At 39.6% G+C, this 20,950-nt stretch overlaps 1 protein-coding gene across 1 annotated transcript; it reads right to left on the reverse strand.

The window, feature by feature from the left end:
- Positions 1–15,726: 15,726 nt before the first annotated feature.
- On the reverse strand, positions 15,727–18,288 carry LOC140890350 (uncharacterized). Its single transcript, XM_073298105.1, has 8 exons — positions 18,192–18,288; positions 17,787–17,903; positions 17,587–17,687; positions 17,378–17,453; positions 17,130–17,329; positions 16,754–16,835; positions 16,217–16,552; positions 15,727–16,109 (listed from the first exon to the last, which is right to left on the reverse strand). The coding sequence occupies exons 1-8, from the start codon at positions 18,286–18,288 to the stop codon at positions 15,727–15,729; spliced, it is 1,392 nt and encodes a 463-aa protein (XP_073154206.1).
- Between the last annotated feature and the right edge of the window lie 2,662 nt (positions 18,289–20,950).

Here is a 20,950-nt window from a genome sequence, read left to right on the forward strand (position 1 = left end):
TAAAAAATTCACAAGCAAAAAATTATTAATTGCAGTTGCTTCACAAATTAGAGGGATCAATAAATTACGGATTTGATATCTAATTTAGCTATAGATTGTATGCTAAAATCATAGGATGATCAAGCCAATAATCTCACATACAAGCATAAAATAAATCCCAAACAACTTTTGATACTCAGATATAAATCAAACGATGAAAATTCGAATCTTATAAAGTAAATAAGTTCAAGGGTTTGTCTTCCTCAACCCAGAATAAAAACTTAGTCACACATACTCATGAAAATCCTAGGAAAATTCGAAAAGAAAAGATGAAATCTAAGAAAAATTAGGAAGAAAACCTAGCCACCAAGAGTTTTTCTACGTTCTATGCATCCAAAGATGATCCAAATCTCTCAAATTTGGAAAAGATATATTAACTAAGGCTATAGTCCTTCAAAAACAAATTTCTTTTTTTAAATAAAAACTTTCGAACTTCGTGTCGCGCTCGATCGGTGAAAGTTTACCGATCGAGCGAACAAAAGTCTGATCCACATTTTCTTCTTCTCTCCATGCCCGTTCGATCGGTAAGATGTTGCAGATCGAGCGGAAAATTCTCTGCCTCAGATTTCAGGATCCTCTCGCTCAATCGGTAAGATGCCGCAGATCGAGCGAATATTTCTTTCCAAGCTTTCTTCAAAAATTGTCATTTCCTACTCAAAAAACCCGGGAATACGTCATGTAGCTATGATGCATGGCATAAGAACGAAACTTAAAAACATGAACAAAGACACATGAATTCATGCAAAACATGGCAAAAATAAATCAAAATATGCAAATAAAACACGCCTATCAAATTCTATCATACTTAAACCTTGCTCGCCCTCGAGCAAGTCATGCAAAAACAAGATTCAAACATAACAATAACATAAGCAAGGACGAATCATGAACATCATAGCCTCAGAGAAGTTCCAACATATAAAAGCAACTTAAGGATACTCCTGAATTTCCACAATACACCTTCAGTTAAGCGCAAAAGTGTGTGTGTTTCATGTTATTCCAACTACATGAAACTTTAAAAGACATAGTTTTAAGACTGATCATCGACCTATGACACCTCAGTGTAAGTACCACAATCAAGAGCTCCTTCCTTAAAACAATCTTCAAACAAAACACAACTCTCTTGAGATATAATTACGCACCTCCGGATTTCGCACCCAGTTTTGTTTCTTAAGCCCCATTAATTACCCGCAAACTTAGCTATAACTAAGATAAGATTCGAATTTCAATCCCCTCGTCTATAGCTCAGATGGAACTACAATCCCCTTGGGTCCGAAACTTAGCTATGGAATAGTGACTAGAATTTCAATCACATTCCAAGCACGGATGGAATTGTTATTTTAAAATTTTCGAAAATTTTAACCCCATTCAATCCGCATACTTAGTTAAGAGCAAGATGATTAGGATTTCAATCTCTTTCTCATAACCCGAATGGAGTTAAGTTCATTTTCACAAAATTTTCATAAAAATTATTTTAACAGGTGCGCCCAAGATTGTATATGTCATGTCAAAAAGATCATTAGGATTCCAAAAAAACTATCAGGCTCTACAAACACCTATTGTCGTGCAATGGTCCAATAGACATCAACATTATCTAATACATCGCTACACTTCATTGGTTTAACATGTGTGCTTAAAATATTCACTACTCAACTTACGGTTTCTCATATCCAATCAACAGAAAATTTTTTCACACAAATCTCATTTTTTTCAACTTCACATCATCATTGGCTATCAATCTCCATCCTACTTATGTTCACAAGACAAACACTAACAAATTAACAAATTACATGTAAACAAACTATATGAAAATGACTGAACAATACAAATGCAAAACATAATGACAAACAATGAATGTACCCCCCCTCCCCCCCCCCCCCACACACACACACTTAACCAAAGCATTGCCCTCAATGCTGTGACAACAACAACCGAAACACAAACACAAGTAACAGAATGAAAATGAAATGAAAAAAAAAACAAAACTTCCCTGGTTCAAGGGACGGCATGCTCATCCTCTTCGACCTCTAGCGGAATCACATGATTGGCGAATTGGAACTGAAAAGGTGGTGGGTACTGCGGTGTGGCGAGGAAAAAGGAGGCATCAAGACCAAGCTGTGTGGTCAACCCTCTGATCATACTGTAAATGGAATGGAGATGTGCTCTGGTGGTGGCTATGTTGTCGTTCTGATATTGAGCAAATGCCGTGAGTTCTCGAACAAAATCAGTGGTTGAACGACGAGAGGGCTGAGAAGGGAAAATTGGAGCACTGCTAGAAGAAGCTCGACCACCTGGCGGAAAATGCTTGGCCCGGTATACTTTTTTAGCGTCAACAATGTCTTTATCCACAGGACGCATCGGTTGTTGCCATCTTTGTCTCCTCGGGTTAGGATACCAGCCCGAACACACAGCTCTGAAATAATCATTGGAAAGAAGAGCCCCAATGCCGTAGAATAGATCGATCATCATATCTTGTTGTGGATGACGCAGCCCACATTAATATCCCAATCCATATCAAATGCATATAGAATCAAGGCACGGTCAATAGTAACATCGCTGGTATGCAAGATAGGCATCAATCTCTTTGTCAGAAAGACATACCAAGTATCTGGTTCCACTCGTAAAAAGCACTCCAGAAAAAATTGAAAAGTGACCGGGTTATGCCATGAAGCACCCTCATGGCACAGTTGGGCCAAAACCTCGTGCAAATCCGGGTCCGCTTTGAGGCTCTGATACAAACTATCATCAACAGCCGGAGTCTTAAGCAATTCATTCAACGTGTTCTCATCAAACGAAACTAACTTGCCTCTAACATAGGCTTTTCCATCCTCTATTTCCGCGGCTTTTGCATAAAACTCGTGCACAAGGGGTACAATAGCCGCTGGAGGTTGTTTACAAAATTTAACCCAATCACGGTCTTCAAGATCAAAAACAACCCCACTCTCACAAAATTTAAGCTCAATACCTCGTTTCGGAATAGGAGAGCGATGCAATTTGGCGTGCTCATATCTTTCCTTTGCCGATTGATTTAAAAATTTGCCGGCGAGTCCAGAAGTGGTTGAAGGGGCCGAAATTAGTTGATTAGAGGATTCCCCCGTAATACGAGCTCGTTTCGGTGCCATAGTATCGGAGTGTAGAATGATGTGTACGATGATGGCAAGGATAGTAGAGGCAATCAGCGAGAACCCAAGGAGAATATATAGAGGTGTACGACGATTGGTGTTGGATGCGCAAGTGCGGTGGCTCGGAGATGGTGACTGGTGACCTGTGTGTTTTGCAGCGGATGGCTGAGATGCAGCGCAGGTGGAGGAGAATTTCAAGGGCCGGCTGGTGTATTGAGAGGTGGTGCTCGGTTGGTGGCCGGAAAGTATAGGAGCGGCGGAGGAGGGCCGGCTAGCTTGGTTTCTCGGCTGCACAATACAGGGGCAGAGAGAGGTGGAGGAAGCGACGGGAACTTGGCAGAGAAGAAGGTGAAGATTTGTGACCGTGTGATGTTGAGATTCCCTACGATTTGAAGAAGAAAATTTGTGAATAAGATGAATTTAGGGGTTCGGGATTTAGGGATTTACGTGAGAGAGAGGAGAGAAGTGAGAAGAGAAAGAATAAAAAATGCATATATATTGGGCCACGAGGGTTTGTCACTCGAGCGTTAATAATGCACCGCTCGCGCGGACAAAAATTATTAAACTCCAGAAAAAATCTTGCTCGATCGGTGAAAAGTGACCAATCAAGTGAGCCAAGTTGCATCCTTTGTCCAGAAAATTTCTCGCTTGATCGGTAAAAAGTTAACGATCGAGCGAGATTATTTTAATCTCAAATCCAGAGAATGTTTCGCTTGATCGGTAAAAAGACACCGATTGAGTGAAAGATTTATTTTGATAATTTTTCAAAAGAAATAAAGAAAAACCAATTTAAAGCAAAATTCACAAAAACAAACTAAATAATACGGAATAAACTAAAATAAAGGGAAAGAACACTGGGTTGCCTCCCAGTCAGCGCTAAATTGAAAGTCTATAGCTCGACTGTACGCTGCAGTTCACTCAATATCTTGTGGATCCTCGAGGTTCAGTTCATGTACATCCTCCAATTCTTTTGCTTGGACTCCGTCAAAATAGTGTTTCAGTCTGTCTCCATTTACTTTGAATATCTTTGAGTTCTCGAAACTCTGAATTTCAACTGCACCATGGGTAAAGACATTAGTAATAACAAAAGGACCAATCCATCTTGAACGCAACTTACATGGGAATAAACAAAGTCGTGAATGATAGAGAAAGACTTTCTCACCGACTTCAAATTCACTTCTGGAGATCATCTTGTCATGGAAGACCTTTGTCTTCTCCTTGTAAATCTTGGAACTGGCATAGGCATCATTGTGTATTTCTTCCAACTCCTGCAACTGTACGTAGCTTCCTATGCTCTCCACTCTCATCTATCTGCATATTGAAGTTCTTGATTGCCCAATATGCTCTGTGCTCCAATTCCGCTAGCAGATGACATGGTTTCCCAAAAATCAGTCGGTATGGTGATATACCAATCGGCGTCTTGTACGCTGTTATGTAAGCCCACAAAGCATCATCCAATCTGAAACTCATGTCTTTCCTCGTCGGATTCACTTTTTTCTCTAGGATAGATTTGATTTCTCGATTCGAAACTTCAGCTTGGCCATTGGATTGTGGGTGATATGCAATAGAGACCTTTTGAGTCACATGGTACTTTTTCAACAAACTAGCCACAGTTCGGTTGCAGAAATGAGTTCTTCTATCATTGATGATGGCTCTTGGAATCCCAAACCTAGAGAAAATGTTATGCTTGATAAAATCTGCAACCACTTTCGAATCATCAGTATGGGTGGACTTAGCTTCCACCCACTAGAAGACATAATCCACGGCGAGTAATATTTAAATAAAACCAAAAGAACTAGGGAAAGGTCCCATGAAGTCGATGCCCCACACATAAAAAATTTTGCAAACTAAAATGTGGTGCTGAGGCATCTCCTTTCGCTGGGATATATTACCTGTCTTTTGACATCGAGCGCACGACTTACAGAAATAATACACATCTCAAAAGAGAGATGGACAGAAGAAACCACAATCTAGTACTTTTCTCGTTGTCCTTTTAGCTCCAAAGTGCCCGCCACAAGTGTAAGCATGACAAAACGTGAGGATAGTGATTACCTCGCTTTCAGGTACACATATTTTTATGACTTGATCACCGCATTGTTTCCACAAGTATGGGTCATCCCACACATAGTACTTAGCATCACTTTTGACTTTATCTCTTTGCGCTTTGGAAAATTCAGAGAGAAACCCATTAGTAACCAAATAATTTACAATGTATGCGTACTAGGGTAGTACTGTGCTTGCGGAAAAAAGCTGCTCGTCGGGAAATTATTCTTTCAAACACAGTTCCTCATCAATGTGGACCAGAAGGCTCAAGTGATCAGCCACTCTATTCTCTATTCCTCTCTTATCCTTGTTCTCCAAATCAAATTCGCTTAGCAGAAGTATCCATCTTATTAACCTGGGCTTAGCCTCTTTCTTCGCCATTAGAAAAAACGAAGAGCTGCATGATAAAAAAAAAACAATAACTTTAGCACCAGGTAAATAAGAACAAAATTTTTCTAACTCAAAAACTACAGCTAAAAGCTCCTTTTCAGTGGTTGAGTAATTCCGTTGGGCATCGTCAGAATGCGCGAGGCATAGTAGATGTCATGTAATGCTTTCCCAACTCTTTGCCCCAATACCGCTCCTACCGCATAGTCGCTGGCATCACACATGATTTCGAATGGTTTACTCTAGTCAGGTGGTTGGATGATAGGTGCCTAAGTAAATGAGTCCTTAAGTTTGTCAAACGAAGTTTTGTATGACTCATCAAACTAAAAAATGACATCTTTTTGCAACAGTTTGCAAATGGGAATGCGATCTTGGCGAAGTCCTGAATATATCTCCTATAGAAAGCTGCAAGGCCAAGAAAAGAACGCACTTCCCGCACACAAGTGGGATAAGGTAAAGATTGATTGATATCAATTTTAGCTTTATCTACCTCAATTCCTTTAGAAGAGACAACATGACCCAAAACGATACCTTGGCCAACCATAAAATGACATTTTTCTGAATTTAATACAAGATTGGTTTTGACACACCTTTTTAGGACAAGAGTAAGGTTAAACAAGCATGTCTCAAATGAATCACCATAGATGGTAAATCATCCATGAAGACTTCTAATATGTGCTCAATAAAATCAGAGAATATCCTAACCATACACCGTTGGAATGTGGCTGGTGCGTTGCAGAGTTCATAAGGGCATACGCCGATAAACAAAGGTGCCAAACGGGAAAGTGAATGTTGTCTTCTCCTGATCCTTTGGTGCAATTTCAATCTGAAAATATACAGAATATTCATCAAGAAAACAATAGTAAGAATGACAGGCTAATATTTCAATCATTTGATCAATAAAAGGCAAAGGAAAATGGTTCTTTCGGGTTCTAGCATTCAATTTTCTATAATCTATACAAACTCTCCACCCATTTTGAATGCAGGTGGGAACCAATTCGTCATCCTTGTTCTTCACTACTGTAATTACGGTTTTCTTGGGAACCACTTGGACCGGGCTAACCCACTTGATGTCAGAAATTGGATAAGTTACTCCAACTTCATGAAGTTTGAGGATTTCTTCCTTTACCACCTCCATCATTGGTGGATTCAATTTCCTCTGCGGCTGACGCGAGGGGTTTGCTCCTTCTTCCATCAAATTCCTATGCATACATGTAGAAGGGCTGATTCCTTTTAGGTCTGCAATAGTCCATCCTATAGCAGTCTTGTGCTCCTTCAAAACCTGTACGACTTGCTACTCTCGTTCGACCTCCAAGTTACTAGAGATGATGACTGACAATGTTTTTCCTTCTTCCAGGAAAACATATTTGAGATGCTTGGGTAGCATCTTCAACTCAATGACTGGTGCCTGAAAAACAGATGGAAGACGACGATTCTTAGGTATGGTAAAGAGATATATGAAAGATTACCTGATTGAGGTAGCTCAGGGGCATAATTCAGAGTTGTCACAATCTCTTCCACTTCTTCATTAAAGCAAATTCCCTCATTGTCATTTTGAATGGGTGCTATAATCGCCACCTCTAGCTCGTCTCTTCCTGCAAACTCAAAACACTCTTGTGCCAAGTAATCCACTATATTAACAGAATAAACACAATCATCACCATTAGGAAATTTAATGGAATCATAGATATTAAATTTAACGACCTCGCCATCAAATTCCATAGTAAGTGTGCCGCTGTGAACATCAATTTTTGTCATTGATGTTTTCAAAAATGGTCTGCCTAACAGAATCGGACTATTATGATCACCATTTTCCATGTCAAGTACATAAAAATCAGCAGGAAAGACCAAATTATTTACTTGCACCAACACATCCTCTACTACTCCCCTAGGGTATGCATTAGATCTATCAGCTAATTTTGAAATGACATGATACCTTTAATGTAATTATATAATAAAGAAAAATGTGGATTTTTAAAAAAAATTTCCATGACTTGTTTAAAAGTTTTAAAAGCCAACCTGTCATATTCAGCATTTCAAAACAATTAAAATAAACACCTGATAAATTTCCAAAGTTGATAACATAGAATTTAAAAAGGAAGTTAATCCCACACAATTGCGGAAAATCAAGTAAATAGGTTTACATGCCAAATCTTCATGCAGGGAAGACACATCCTGCAAATCACTGAAAATTTTTGAAATACTTCAATTCATTATTACAATCAACAGAGTTTGCAGAAACTAGAAGCAGCGACGGTCAAGGGCCTGCACCACCGATGTCCTCACTCTAGGGATCCTGATCCTCAGTCCCTAGAAACTCATCCTCACATGCACCAAGTAGATGTAATGAGCCTAAAAACTCAGCAAGAATATGGGGGAAATAACGAGTACTACATAAATTTATGCATACACATATTAAAAATAGTTTGTAATAAAATACTTTGTTTGTGCCCAATACCTTAAATGAAAGACTTCTAAAATGAATGAGAACATGAATATAACATATGCATGGATAGTTCAAACATAATCAATGTAACTGCATAAATTGTACTGAACATAGTCATATAAATATTTTTTTTAAACTTAGATCTTTGAATTGTGACTCTGTACTTTCAATCTCGATCATGGCTGCAGTATACTATGCCGCAAGGAAGTCAGGATATCTCCCAACCCGTCTTTTCTTGTAGGTGGTAAGGGAAGCCAGGATATCTCCCAGCCCATCCAAACCCATAAATTTTGTAAGGGAAGCCAGAACGTCTCCCAGCCCATCCACACTGATACTTTACTATAGTCACAATCATCTCACTTCGTTCATAAAAATATTTTCTTTCATTCTCGATTTAGGGACTTAGCATGCATATGCAAATATAATGTGTTCATACCTATTTACTCAATAATCATGCAAGGGACTCACATATAGATAACTAGGATGGTGATTTAGGGAGCAACCAAGGATGAGAATCTAAAACATAAATTTGCATTTAGGACAATAAGAGTGGTTCGCCCGTATAACCAATAACTTACTTTATTATTATTCTAAAGAGATTCCGCTCAAAACCACAATTCCCACACACTTAAAACTAAATATAGAAGTCATCCTCAATGCACCCTTCCTTGCTTAACCAAGCTATATACTAAAATCCCAGAGAGCAAGCTTAAGAGTATAGAATTCTGCACCTATTCCTTCATATGCTTAGAACCCGACCAAAACTTAACCGAATTAATTTCCGCTTTCACCGACATGTTCCTAACATCTAAGGTAATTCCAGATCCAAGCCCCTAACCAAATTCTGACTATAACCCCGTTTTAAACACTCGTTTCCGGGCAGCCCCAACATAGCCAAAAATTCTGCTCATGCCTATCTCTTTTACTCAATCAAAAACTTATCTATTTGTATCCCAGGTTCCAAGCCACTATCCTAGGATCAAGACCAACACGTAGGCTCATCCAAAACCCCTTAGAACTCACCCCAAACCAGCTCAAATTTACTCAATAATGGCAGCCCCTTTAACACCCAAAACCGATCCCAAGTCCCCTCTCAAGTTTGAATGATCCTCACCCCATCTAGCATGATGACTTCGTGCCCTTCTAAACACTACCTTGTTAGCTACATTATCACCCATGGTAGCCCCTATTCACCATCCAAGAATCACACACAAAATCACACAATTTTGAATCAAACCTGCTAGGAATTAAAATCTAAAATTTTGAAAGTGTCTTGGCATAAATGAATCCACCATATCAAAGCTATAACTCATTCTTTCCTCAGTAAGAAATCGAAATATCAAGATTTTTTAAGCATGTATGGAACGCATATGACATAAATCGAATGGGGCACCTGTTCTTCCATTTTTGAAAATAAAAAATAAAAAATTTGAAATGCAACACGTAATCATAACACACGACATAATATATGTATGTTGGTGAGAAAAGGAGCCATTTTCTTGCCTAGGCTAAGGAAAAATCGAAAGAAAATAAAAGCTCGGAGATGCGGCCAATCGAAGGGATGCTGAAATGGAGCTGGAATTGAGCTCAATGGAGAATGAAAGATCTCGACCAGCAAGCCAAAGAGGTGCCTCGCCAGAGGAGAAAGATGTAGGAGGAGCTGCGGCGGCGCTTAAGAAGGAGGAGAGGAAGCCGATAGTTGCTTGGAGAGAAACAGGGGAAAATGTCGTGAGAGGGGTGTGTGTGTTTAGGCGTGTGCTGTGTGTGAGATGAGAGGGTTTGAGTGTAAATTTTAGGGTTAGGGTTAAGTATTAATTTGGGTGTGTAAATTTTGGGGAAAAATGCTACACTAAAAAAAATTCCTTTCCAAAAAAAAATAGCAACTAGGTTCATACATTTAATTAAACTAAATAAAATTACAAGCTTAAAATTCTAATTTAAAATATTAAATTGGATTTTACTAGTCCAAAAATTAAAAATGCTAATTTTCGCAAGAATTTAAAAATAAGCTCAAGTGCGCGGGAAAAATTTATTTTTAGGCAATTAAATACCGAGAATTAAAATTATAAATATTAAAAACCGATTTAGGCATGAAACTCAAAATTAGGAAATTCTAGGCGTCACAGTTCATCACTCCCTAATATGGAATTTCGTAGGACGAAATTCAAGACTTACAAAAGAGCACTGGGTAACGAGTCCTGATATCTGCCTCTGCTTCCCAAGTGGCTTCTTCATCCGAATGGTTCTGCCATCTCACATTGACCATTGGAATCGACTTGTTACGGAGTCTCCTCACCTGTCTATCCAGAATCCGGATGGGCCTCTCCTCATACGTCATGTGAGGAGATAACTGAAGAGGTTCCAAGATAAGCACAGGAGACGGATTCGAGATGTACCTCCTCAAAATCGAAACATGGAAGACATTATGGACCCCATCCAAGTTATGCGGCAAGGCCAATCTATAAGCCAATGCCTCCACTCTGTCCAAAATCTCGAAAGGTCCAACGAACCTTGGAGCCAATTTACCTTTCTTACCAAACCTCATTATGCCTTTCATAGGAGCTACTCGGACAAACACATGATCTCCCACCGAGAACTCCAAGTCTCTCCTCCTATGGTCAGCGTAACGCTTCTTCCTGCTCTGCGGTGTTCTCATCTTGTCACGGATCTTGGCTACGATCTCAGCGTCTACTGCACAATCTCCGGTACTAACTCTGACCTCTCACCGATCTCGGTCCACAACACCGATGATCTGCACGTTCTCCCATAGAGTGCCTCATAAGGCGCCATGTAAATGGTGGTCTGATAGCTGTTGTTATATGCAAATTCCACCAATGGTAACCTCGACTCCCAACTATCATGAAAGTCAATAATGTAGGCTCTCAAAAGGTCCTCTAGAATCCGAATCACCCTTTTGGACATACCATTCGTCTGTAGGTGAAAAGCGGTACTAAACAAAATCTTCATACCCAAGTCTGCATGAAGACTCTTCCAAAAAGATGAAGTACACCGCGGATCTCTATCAAACACTATGGAAATAGGGATACCATGTAGTCTGACTATGTAGCGACCCTACCCGGATCTACTACCTAATCAGAGATTAAATAGTGCACACATTAACATTAAAAGATTAAAGAGCGAAATATTTAAAATATAACAAATCCAATCGGCAGAATACAACCGACGACAAAATAATGTATAAATACTCTAATACATCCAAATCGAAAGTCTTAGGGTAACAACCCCTACCACTAAAACCTCGCTGCAATAGGTAACAACCTCAACCCTGCTGCGAGTCACCTGGACCGTCCAGCCTCAAACCTGCCCCGCCACAAGGAATCCAAAAAGAAACCAAAACAGGGGCGTCAGCGACAACGCTCAATACGAGATCAATGATATATTGACTAATATGCAGCAAGAAAATGACTTTAAAATACTGGTTAAAATAGTCTACTCAGGGCGCTATTAGTATACAGTACCATGCTAAGAGAGCGACTCCACGGGGTACTCGTATATTCCCCTATCCACTATAGCGTATACTCCACCGTCGTGGTCGCTCCTAGTGATAGCAAAACTAGGGGCTGAGTGTCCCCAGACACAAATCCATAAGGAGTAACTTATCATCAATGGAAACTGTCATGACTCACATCATACCAGATGCAGTCCGGTGTAAAAACATACATGTGCTAAAGCCGTAAAACATTGTAAAACATATAGCACATACTCATGCAACATATAAGCATATATATCATGTCGGCTATCTCGGTCAGTACTTACGTACGTACCTCTAACAATGTAGGCAAATCCTAGCACCAGTGGTATAGATCCCAAGCCTACAAATCCACACTAAGGTGTCTACAATGCAAACATCCATGCATCATTAAACAAACTCTAAAACCCTTAACTAAGCTATTCCATACTCCTAAATATTTTTAGAAGGCCAAAGCTATACATGCATCTGTCGTCAGCCCTTTGTTGTCGCTTGCCTCAAAACTAGGCCACAGCTTCGCTACGACGCCTGGATCACTATGCCACTTCCGAATTCCCCATAGGACGTCTAGAACTCCCCATATCTGAGTTAGAAGGCCTAAGGATTGAGAGAGAAGAGAAGAGAGGAGAGGTGCGAGTGAAATGAGCTCTAGGACCCTCTATTTATAGGCGAAGTTTGGAGCCTCCAAACCCGACTTTGGATCATATGTTCTTGACTTCGGATCCTCCAAAATCCCATCAGCTATGTCACCAATGAAGTATTTTTCTCGGACAACTGTCCATGCAAGTTTGGAGCCTCCGATCTCAGGTTCGGACCCTCCAAACCCGTTCGGAGCCTCCTAACCTGGTTCGGATCCTCCGAACCCTCTGGACCCTCGGAACCTTCCCGGCCATTTTTGAGCATTCTGAACCCATTTTTGAACTCCTTAGATCCTTTTGGAAATCCCTTAATCATGTTTTACTAATTCTAAACATTATCATTGGATTAATTACAATTAATCCTTAATTCTGACTAGGGGTCACTACAGACTATCTCCCAGATATACAACTCCACATACTGAATCATGGTGAAGGTCGTCCTTACTGGAAAGAAGTGCGTCGACTTAGTGAGACGGTCAACAATAACCCAAATAGCATTCGAAGCTCTCACTGTCCTCGGCAAGCCAACAACAAAATCCATGGTAATATTGAAACGACTCAATTTAATAAATACTAGAAATTTTTTTAATAATAATAATAAAACATATATGCCCATACATATATGTATAAAAACTTAAAATTTAACATTAATTAAAACTTGATATAAATGATGTCCAAAATATTAATAAAATTCTCGAATCATGCAGTAATAAATTAATATCTCAACTAAAAATCCATAAACCATGCATCCATAATAAAATAATATTTTCGACCACCATAAACGTGTAAATACGAAAAATATGTTTTAAAGTACTGAAAAAATATCATGACGTAAAATATGAATAGCATCGGTCACGGGTGTCGTATGCATGTGAACTCATAGGCCCTCACCACCGGTCGGAGCAACAGTGTCATCAACTAGATCATCATACTCACCTGCACCATATAAGCGTAGTGAGCCTAGAGGCCCAACATGTTTTATCTCATAGTAACAAGGTTTAAAATCATGCAAACAGATAATCATACTAATACATATAATTTACATGAACATGCATGCATGATCTTGAAAATAATGCATCATAAACATCTATCATCATCACTCCATACATATATCATAACTAATCATACATAGCATAATTGAGCATGTCATCATCATAAACGGTCTATGATCATATCCATGAATGTGACTAATAAATGTGCCGACTGATAAGTCTAAAGAACCAACGTACATGACGGTGAATAATCGCCTCTATGCTGGTAGTAAACTACCTCTGTGCTGGTGGTAAAATACCTCTGTGCTGGTGGTAAACCACCCCTGTTCTGTTAGTAAACTACCTTTATGCTGGTGGTAAATCACCTCTGTGATGTTACATCACTTCAATTTCCATCAAAATATTTTTCATGCTCAATTCTCAATCATTAACACATCATAAAATATTTCATGTATGCATGCACTTAAAATATGTCCGTAATATATATTTAATTAATTTTCATAATAAATATACTTATACTTAAAATAAACTTCATGCATATAATAAATTAAATATATATTCCGGATTTAGATATTTTTCATGGGATTGTCCAGACTGCTGGTCACTTAAACTTAAGCCCATAAATTTCTAGACTGACTCATTAACTTAATTTACAGCCCAAATTAAAATACTTAAACATAATTGAGTCCAAATAAAATATTTAAGCTCAATTGCTTAATCAAGCTCAATAGTAATCACTAACAGACCCAAAAATTCACAGACTGGCCCAATAATTCCCATTGGCTCCCAAGCCCATGAAAATTATTGGGCTTACTTAAATAACTAATTTTCAGGCCTAATAAAATAATTAAAAGCCCAATAAAGTCTTTAAAATAATTTAAAGGCCCAAAACACACTTAAACTAATTAATAACTTAAAAATAAAATACCCGAGACCAACTAATCAAACCCTGACTCGGACCCAACTAACTTGACCCATGACCCTACGGACCCAACCCGAACCCCCAGACCCGACCCGTCCCGCCCAAAAACCCATCAGCTTGTTTCCCCCTCTTCATCTTGCTCTCTGCCATGAGCAGCATACTTTAAGGGCTGTTGCCGCCATACTCCGGCCACCCATGGCCGGAGCACCACCACCTACACCTATACCACTTCAATAATTTTCCAACAAGCCAAAAACCAACCCAAACCGACACCTTCAGAAGGAGAACGAACAAAAACAACACCGCCTATTTTTCTGCTCATGCGCAGAACACTAGTCCCGAATTCAGGCCATTCGGCCACCAATATCCGGCAAATACCGGCCGGAGAACCACCAAGAATAAATTTCCCAAAGTCTTGGGGTTCTAACACAATTGGAATCACCATAAAACACGTCATGTGGACCGAGAACAAGCCAATCTCCCAACCTCGCTCAACCTGCGCAATCTGCTGCGCATCAGAATATATGGCTTCGGTTCCAGCCCTTTCCAACCCCAAAACCTGACCATTCTCGACCCTCTGGACCCTAATAAACCCCTTTAACCTTGAGTCAGCAGCCCAGATCCTCATCATGTCAGAAAACGTGAGCAATTGCATGAAAACAAGCAAAAATCATGATTTGTTCATGTTCTAGCCAAGAAGCTTTATCAAAATCGTGAATGACATCAACTAATCGATGAAAATATGACATGCATGAATTAAATATTATATATGGTGTGAAGGAAGAGAATTCAACAAGCCTTTGATTTTTATTTGAATGAAAACCGAGGCCTATGACGCGTGTACGATGCTCCGGGACGAACGGATCACCAAACCGAGTTAAAAACCTTCAAGATATTGCAATGGAGGATGTTTTCTGATGGAGAGTCTGATGAAAAAGATGGAGGTGGAGGCTGAGTGTTTTAATCGTGAGGTTTGGGTAGAATTTAGGGTGAAAATTATTATAAATAAGCTTAGGATAATTAACTAATTAATACACTAATAAAATATATTTTTAAAAGCTCCTAAATATATTAAAAAATCTGATAATAAAACATGAATCCCAAAATATTATTTGAAGGGATCTTTAAATGTCTTAAAAAGTCATTAAAATGACTTATTTTGGAGAAAAAATAGGCTAATACATATCTATAAATATTAATACTATTATTTTCATGAAATAATATCTTAAAATAATATTTTAAGGCCCATAAAAATCTCATAAAATATTTTGGATGAAAATCAAACATCTCGTTCGTCCACGGTCCCGTCTACGCGATCAAATAAATCATTTACGTAAAAATTTAAAAATTCCATAATTGCGGGTTAAATGTTAAAAAACTTTAAACCATGCATATAATTCACATAAAATTCACATAAAATCATTTAACCCCAAAAACTAAATTTTAATTAAATTAATTTCCTAATTATGCATGTGAATTTACGTAGGAAAAATACCGGGTGCTACAATTATTCTCCCATTTCCACTCGGGAATAGGGAGTGGCTTAAGCAATCCTACAGGTCTTTGATGTTCTGCCTTGACCTGCTGGCATGTCAGGCACTCTGAAACAAATCGGGCGATATCAAGCTTCATGCCCGGCCACCAATATAACTACTGAAGGTCCCGATACATATTCGTACTGCCTGGGTGAATAGAGTATGATGATGTATGTGCCTCTGCCATTATAGTAACTCGCAGAGAATCACCTGCGGGCACCAAAAATCGATCCCTGAACTTCACAATCCCATCTACCACTGAATACAGATCGCTGTCTCTCTCCTCAGCTCTCTGTCTCCACTTTCTCAACTGCTCATTAGCTGCTTGGGCAACCCTAATACGGTCAAATAATGTAGTCTGCACTGTCAAAGATGACAATCTAGGAGCTCTACCCTCAGCATAAAACTCCAGTCCAAATCTCTGAATATCATTCTGCAATGGTCTAGACACCGTTATAGAGGCAATCACTGTTGTCTTTTTGCTCAAAGCATCTGCGACTGCATTAGATTTACCCGGGTGGTAGCTAATATCGCAGTCATAATCTTTCACCAACTCTAACCATCTCCGCTGCCTCATATTCAACTCCTCCTGGGTGAAGAAGTACTTGAGGATCTTATGGTCAGTGAATATCTTGCACTCTCTCCGTAGAGATAGTGCCTCCAAATCTTAAGTGCAAAAAACACTGGTGCCAACTCCAAATCATGAGTAGGATAATTCTTCTCATGCTCCTTCAACTGTCTAGAAACATAAGCAATAACCCTATCCCGCTGCATAAGAACTGCTCCCAGTCCCAACTTGGAAGAATCAGTGTAAACCACAAAATCTCCCTGCCCTGATGGCATAGCCAAAACCGGTGCTGTCCTAAGAGCTTCCTTCAACACATCAAAGCTCTCTTGACACTCTAAGCTCCAAACAAAATTAACATTCTTCTTGGTCAATGCTGTCAAGGGCACAATAATGGATGAAAAGCCTTTGACAAACTTCCTATAATAACCGGCCAATCCGAGAAAACTGCGAATCTCTGATGCGTTTCTAGGTACAGACCACTCCTTCACTACTTGAACCTTGGAGGGTTCTACCTCAACACCACTCTCAGAAATGATATGACCCAAGAATGCTACTCTCTCCAATCAAAATTCACATTTTTTGAACTTAGAAAACAGCTTCCGCTCTCGGAGCACCTCTAGAGCCATCTTCAAATGCTGCGAATGCTCTACTCTATCCTTCGAGTAAATGAGGATATCATCAATGAAGACAATGACAAATTGGTTCAAGTACGACTGAAATACGTGGTTCATAAGGTCCATGAAGACCGCGGGCGCGTTCGTCAACCCGAACGACATTACAAGGAAGTCGTAGTGGCCATAACGAGTCCTAAAAGCTGTCTTGAACACATCCGACTCCTTCACCTTCAATTGGTGATAACCGGAACGGAGATCAATCTTCAAAAATACAGAGGCTCCTTGCAGCTGATCAAAGAGATCCTTAATTATGGGAAGTGGGTACTTGTTCTTCACCGTCACTCCATTCAACTCTCGGTAGTCTATGCACAACCTTAGACTCCCGTCCTTTTTCTTCACAAAGATGACCAATACGCCCCAAGGAGAGAAACTAGGGCGTATTAACCCTTTATCAAGCCACTCTTGAATCTGCTCTTTCAGTTCTTTCATTTCCGTAGGAGCCAATATATATGGTGCCTTATAAATTGGCACAATACCTGGTACTAAGTCAATAGAGAACTAAACTTCTCTATCAAGCGGAATACCTGCAACATCACTTGGGAACACCCTCAAAATCTCTGACAACGTCCACATCTGAAATATCTGGGCGTGCTGGCAACTCTGTCAAAGATACGCAAGAATGCCTCACATCCATCATGCTCCAACTGCTTAGCTTTCAAAAAGGATATAATTTGAGTCCTCCTCGAACCCCTAGTAGCTCAAACCAAAATGATTCTTATCCCTCCGGTCTGACCAACACTGATCTCTGCTGAAAGTCAATCACCACAGCATTCTTCATCATCCAGTCCATCCCAAGAATCAATTCGAACTCAGGCATGGGCAACACTATCAAGTCTGCAACCACTTATTGCCCTTGCAATGAAAGCTCAAGATTCTTCACCATCCTCTAGGTGGACAGTTCTTCCCCTGATGGGATGGTCACTGTGAACCCACCAAACAGCTCTTCGCACTCAATACCCCGCTTGCGGGCAAGGGCCTCCGAAATAAAAGAATGAGTAGCCCCCGATTCCAACAAGGCTCTAGTGGCTACTCCAGCTACCAATATTCTACCTGCATTAACGGTTATTACAACCTTGAAAAAAAACAAATTGAAATTGATTATAACAACTCCTACTTAGATTCACCCTAAGCCATCAAATTCCTAAATTCACCACTATACAAGCAAAAACATTCAATCTTCACAAAGCATGCAACATAATACAATTCCTCATGCCAACTCAAGATTTAGGGATTACCAAAATAGTAGCATACTGCACAATCCCAACAAGACAACTCATAATAAAAAATTTCATCAATGAATCAATTAAGTCTCTCTTAACTAAATGCTCTAAGCATTACCTGTGATGAGTGTGGTATCAGGATCAGCCTCCTCGGCCTGCATAACATAGAATCTCCCCTGAGTCGGCGTCTTGTGTAGTTGACAATCTGAAACCATGTGCCCCAGCCTCTTGCACCAATAACAGACTCTGGCACCTGCCAGACACTTTCCATAATGGGCATGCTTGAAATCCGGGCATATGGGCTTTCCCCTAGTCTTGGGAGGAGCGGGTCTCTGGGCCTGATGCCCCTGAGGTCTCTGAGCATGATTCCCCTGGGGCCTATGGGCCAGATGCCCCTGAGGTCTGAAGGGTCCCTGCTGTCACTGCACCAACACATCCTCTACTACTCCCTAGGGTATGCATTAGACCAATCAGCTAATTGTGAAACTACTTGAGACCTTTAATATAATTATAAAATAAAGAAAAATGCGAATTATTCAAAAATTTTGCCATGACTCGTTTAAAACTTTTAAAAGCAAACCTGTCACATTCAGAATTTGAAAACAATTAAAATAAACACCTGATAAATTTCCAAAGTTGATAACATGGAATTTAAAAAGGAAGTTAATCGCACACAGTTGCGGAAAATCAAGTAAATAGGTTTACATGCCAAATATTCAAGTAGGGAAGACACATCTTGCAAATCACTGAAATTTTTTGAAATACTTCAATTCATTATTACAATCAACAAAGTTTGCGGAAACTAGAAGCAGCAACGGTCAAGGGCCTGCACCACCGATGTCCTCACTCTGGGGATCTTGACCCTCAGTCCCTAGAAACTCATCCTCACCTGCACCAAGTATATGTAGTGAGCCTAAATAATCAGAAAGAATATGGGGAAAATAACAAGTACTACATAAATTCATGCACACATAGATTAAAAATAGTTTGTAATAAAATACTTTGTTTGTGCCCAATACCTTAAACAAAAGACTTCTAAAATGAATGAGAACATGAATATAACATATGCATGGCTAGGTCAAACATAATAAATGTAACTGCATAAAATGTACTGAACATAGTCATATAAATTTTTTTTTTGAACTTAGATCTTTGAATTGTGACTCTGTACTTTCGATCTCGATCACGGTTGTAGTATACTATGCCGCAAGGAAGTCAGGATATCTCCCAACCCGTCTTCCATTGTAGGTGGTAAGGGAAGCCAGGATATCTCCCAACCCGTCCAAACCCATAAATTTGGTAAGGAAAGCCATAACGTCTCCCAGCCCGTCCAAATCCATACTTTACTATAGTCGCAATCATCTCACTTCGTTCATAAAAATATTTTCTTTCATTTTTTATTTAGGGACTTAGCATGAATATGCAAATATAATGTGCTCATAGCTATTTACTCAATAATCATGCAAGGGATTCACATATATATAACCGAGATGGTGATTTAGGGAGCAACCAAGGATGGGAATCTAAACCATAAATTTTCACTTAGGAAAATAAGAGTGGTTCGCCCGTATAACAAATAACTAACTCTATTCTTATTCTAACATGATTCCGCTTGAAACCACAACTTCCACACAATTAAAAATAAATATAGAAGTCATCCTCAATGCACACTTCCTTGCTTAACCAAGCTATATACTAAAATCCCGGACAGCAAGCTTAAGAGTATATAATTCTGCACCTATTCCTTCATATGCTTAGAACCCGACCAAAACTTAACCGAATGAATTTTCGCTTTCACCGACATGTTCCTAACATCTTAGACTTATTCCAGATCTGAGCCCCTAACCATATTTTGATTTTAACCTTGTTTTAAACACTCGTTTCCGAGCAGCCCCAACATAGCCAAAAATTCTGCTCATGCCTATCTCTTTTACTCAATCAAAAACTTATCTATTTGTCTCCCAGGTTCCAAGCCACTATCCTAGGATCAAGACCAACACGTAGGATCATCCAAAACCCCTTTGAACTCACCCCAAACCAGCTCAACTTTACTCAAGAATGGCAGCCCCTTTAACACCCAAAACCGATCCCAAGCCCCCCTCAAGTTCCAAAGATCCTCACCCCATCTAACAAGCTAACTCTGTGCCCTTCTATACACTACCATGTGAGCTACATTCTCACCCATGGTAGCCCCTATTTATCATCCAAGCATCACACACAAAATCACACAATTTCGAATCAAACCTGCTAGGAAATAAAATCTGAAATTTTGTAAATGTCTTGGCATAAATGAAGCCACCATATCAAAGCTATAACTCATTCTTTCCTCATTAAGAAATCGAAATATCAAGATTTTTCAAGCATGTATGGAATGCATATGACATAAATTGAACAGGGCACATGTTCTTCCATTTTCAAAAAAAAAATAAAAAACTTGAAATGAAACACGTAATCATACACACGACATAATATATCTACGTTGGTGAGCAAAGGAGCCATGCTCTTGCCTAGGCTAAGGAAAAATCGAAAGAAAATAAAAGCTCGGAGCTGTGGCCGATCGAAGGGGAGCTGAAATGGAGCTAGAATCAAGCTCAATGGAGAAGGAAAGAGCTCGACGAGCTAGCCAAAGAGGTATCTCGCCGGAGGAGAAAGATGTAGGAGGAGCTGCGGCGGCGCTTAAGAAGGAGGAGAGGAAGTCGATAGTTGCTTGGAGAGAAACGGGGGAAAATGTCGTGAGAGGAGTGTGTGTGTTTAGGCATGTGTTGTGTGTGAGATGAGAGGGTTTGAGTGTAAATTTTAGGGGTAGGGTTAAGTATTAGTTTGGGTGTGTAAATTTTGGGGAAAAATGCTACATACTAAAAACAAATGCCATTCCAA

This window comes from Henckelia pumila, chromosome 3, assembly GCF_033568475.1.
Source record: "Henckelia pumila isolate YLH828 chromosome 3, ASM3356847v2, whole genome shotgun sequence".
In the NCBI taxonomy this organism is placed as follows: Eukaryota; Viridiplantae; Streptophyta; class Magnoliopsida; order Lamiales; family Gesneriaceae; genus Henckelia; species Henckelia pumila.

Coding starts and splice junctions, on each gene's coding strand:
- LOC140890350 (XM_073298105.1), bottom strand. CDS start 18,288: ATGGTTTCAGATTGTCAACTACACAAGACGCCGACTCAGGGGAGATTC. Junction 17,454..17,586: donor TTCAGCAGAGATCAGTGTTG/GTCAGACCGGAG, acceptor TATCTTTGACAG/AGTTGCCAGCACGCCCAGAT. Junction 17,330..17,377: donor GTTCCCAAGTGATGTTGCAG/GTATTCCGCTTG, acceptor ACTTAGTACCAG/GTATTGTGCCAATTTATAAG.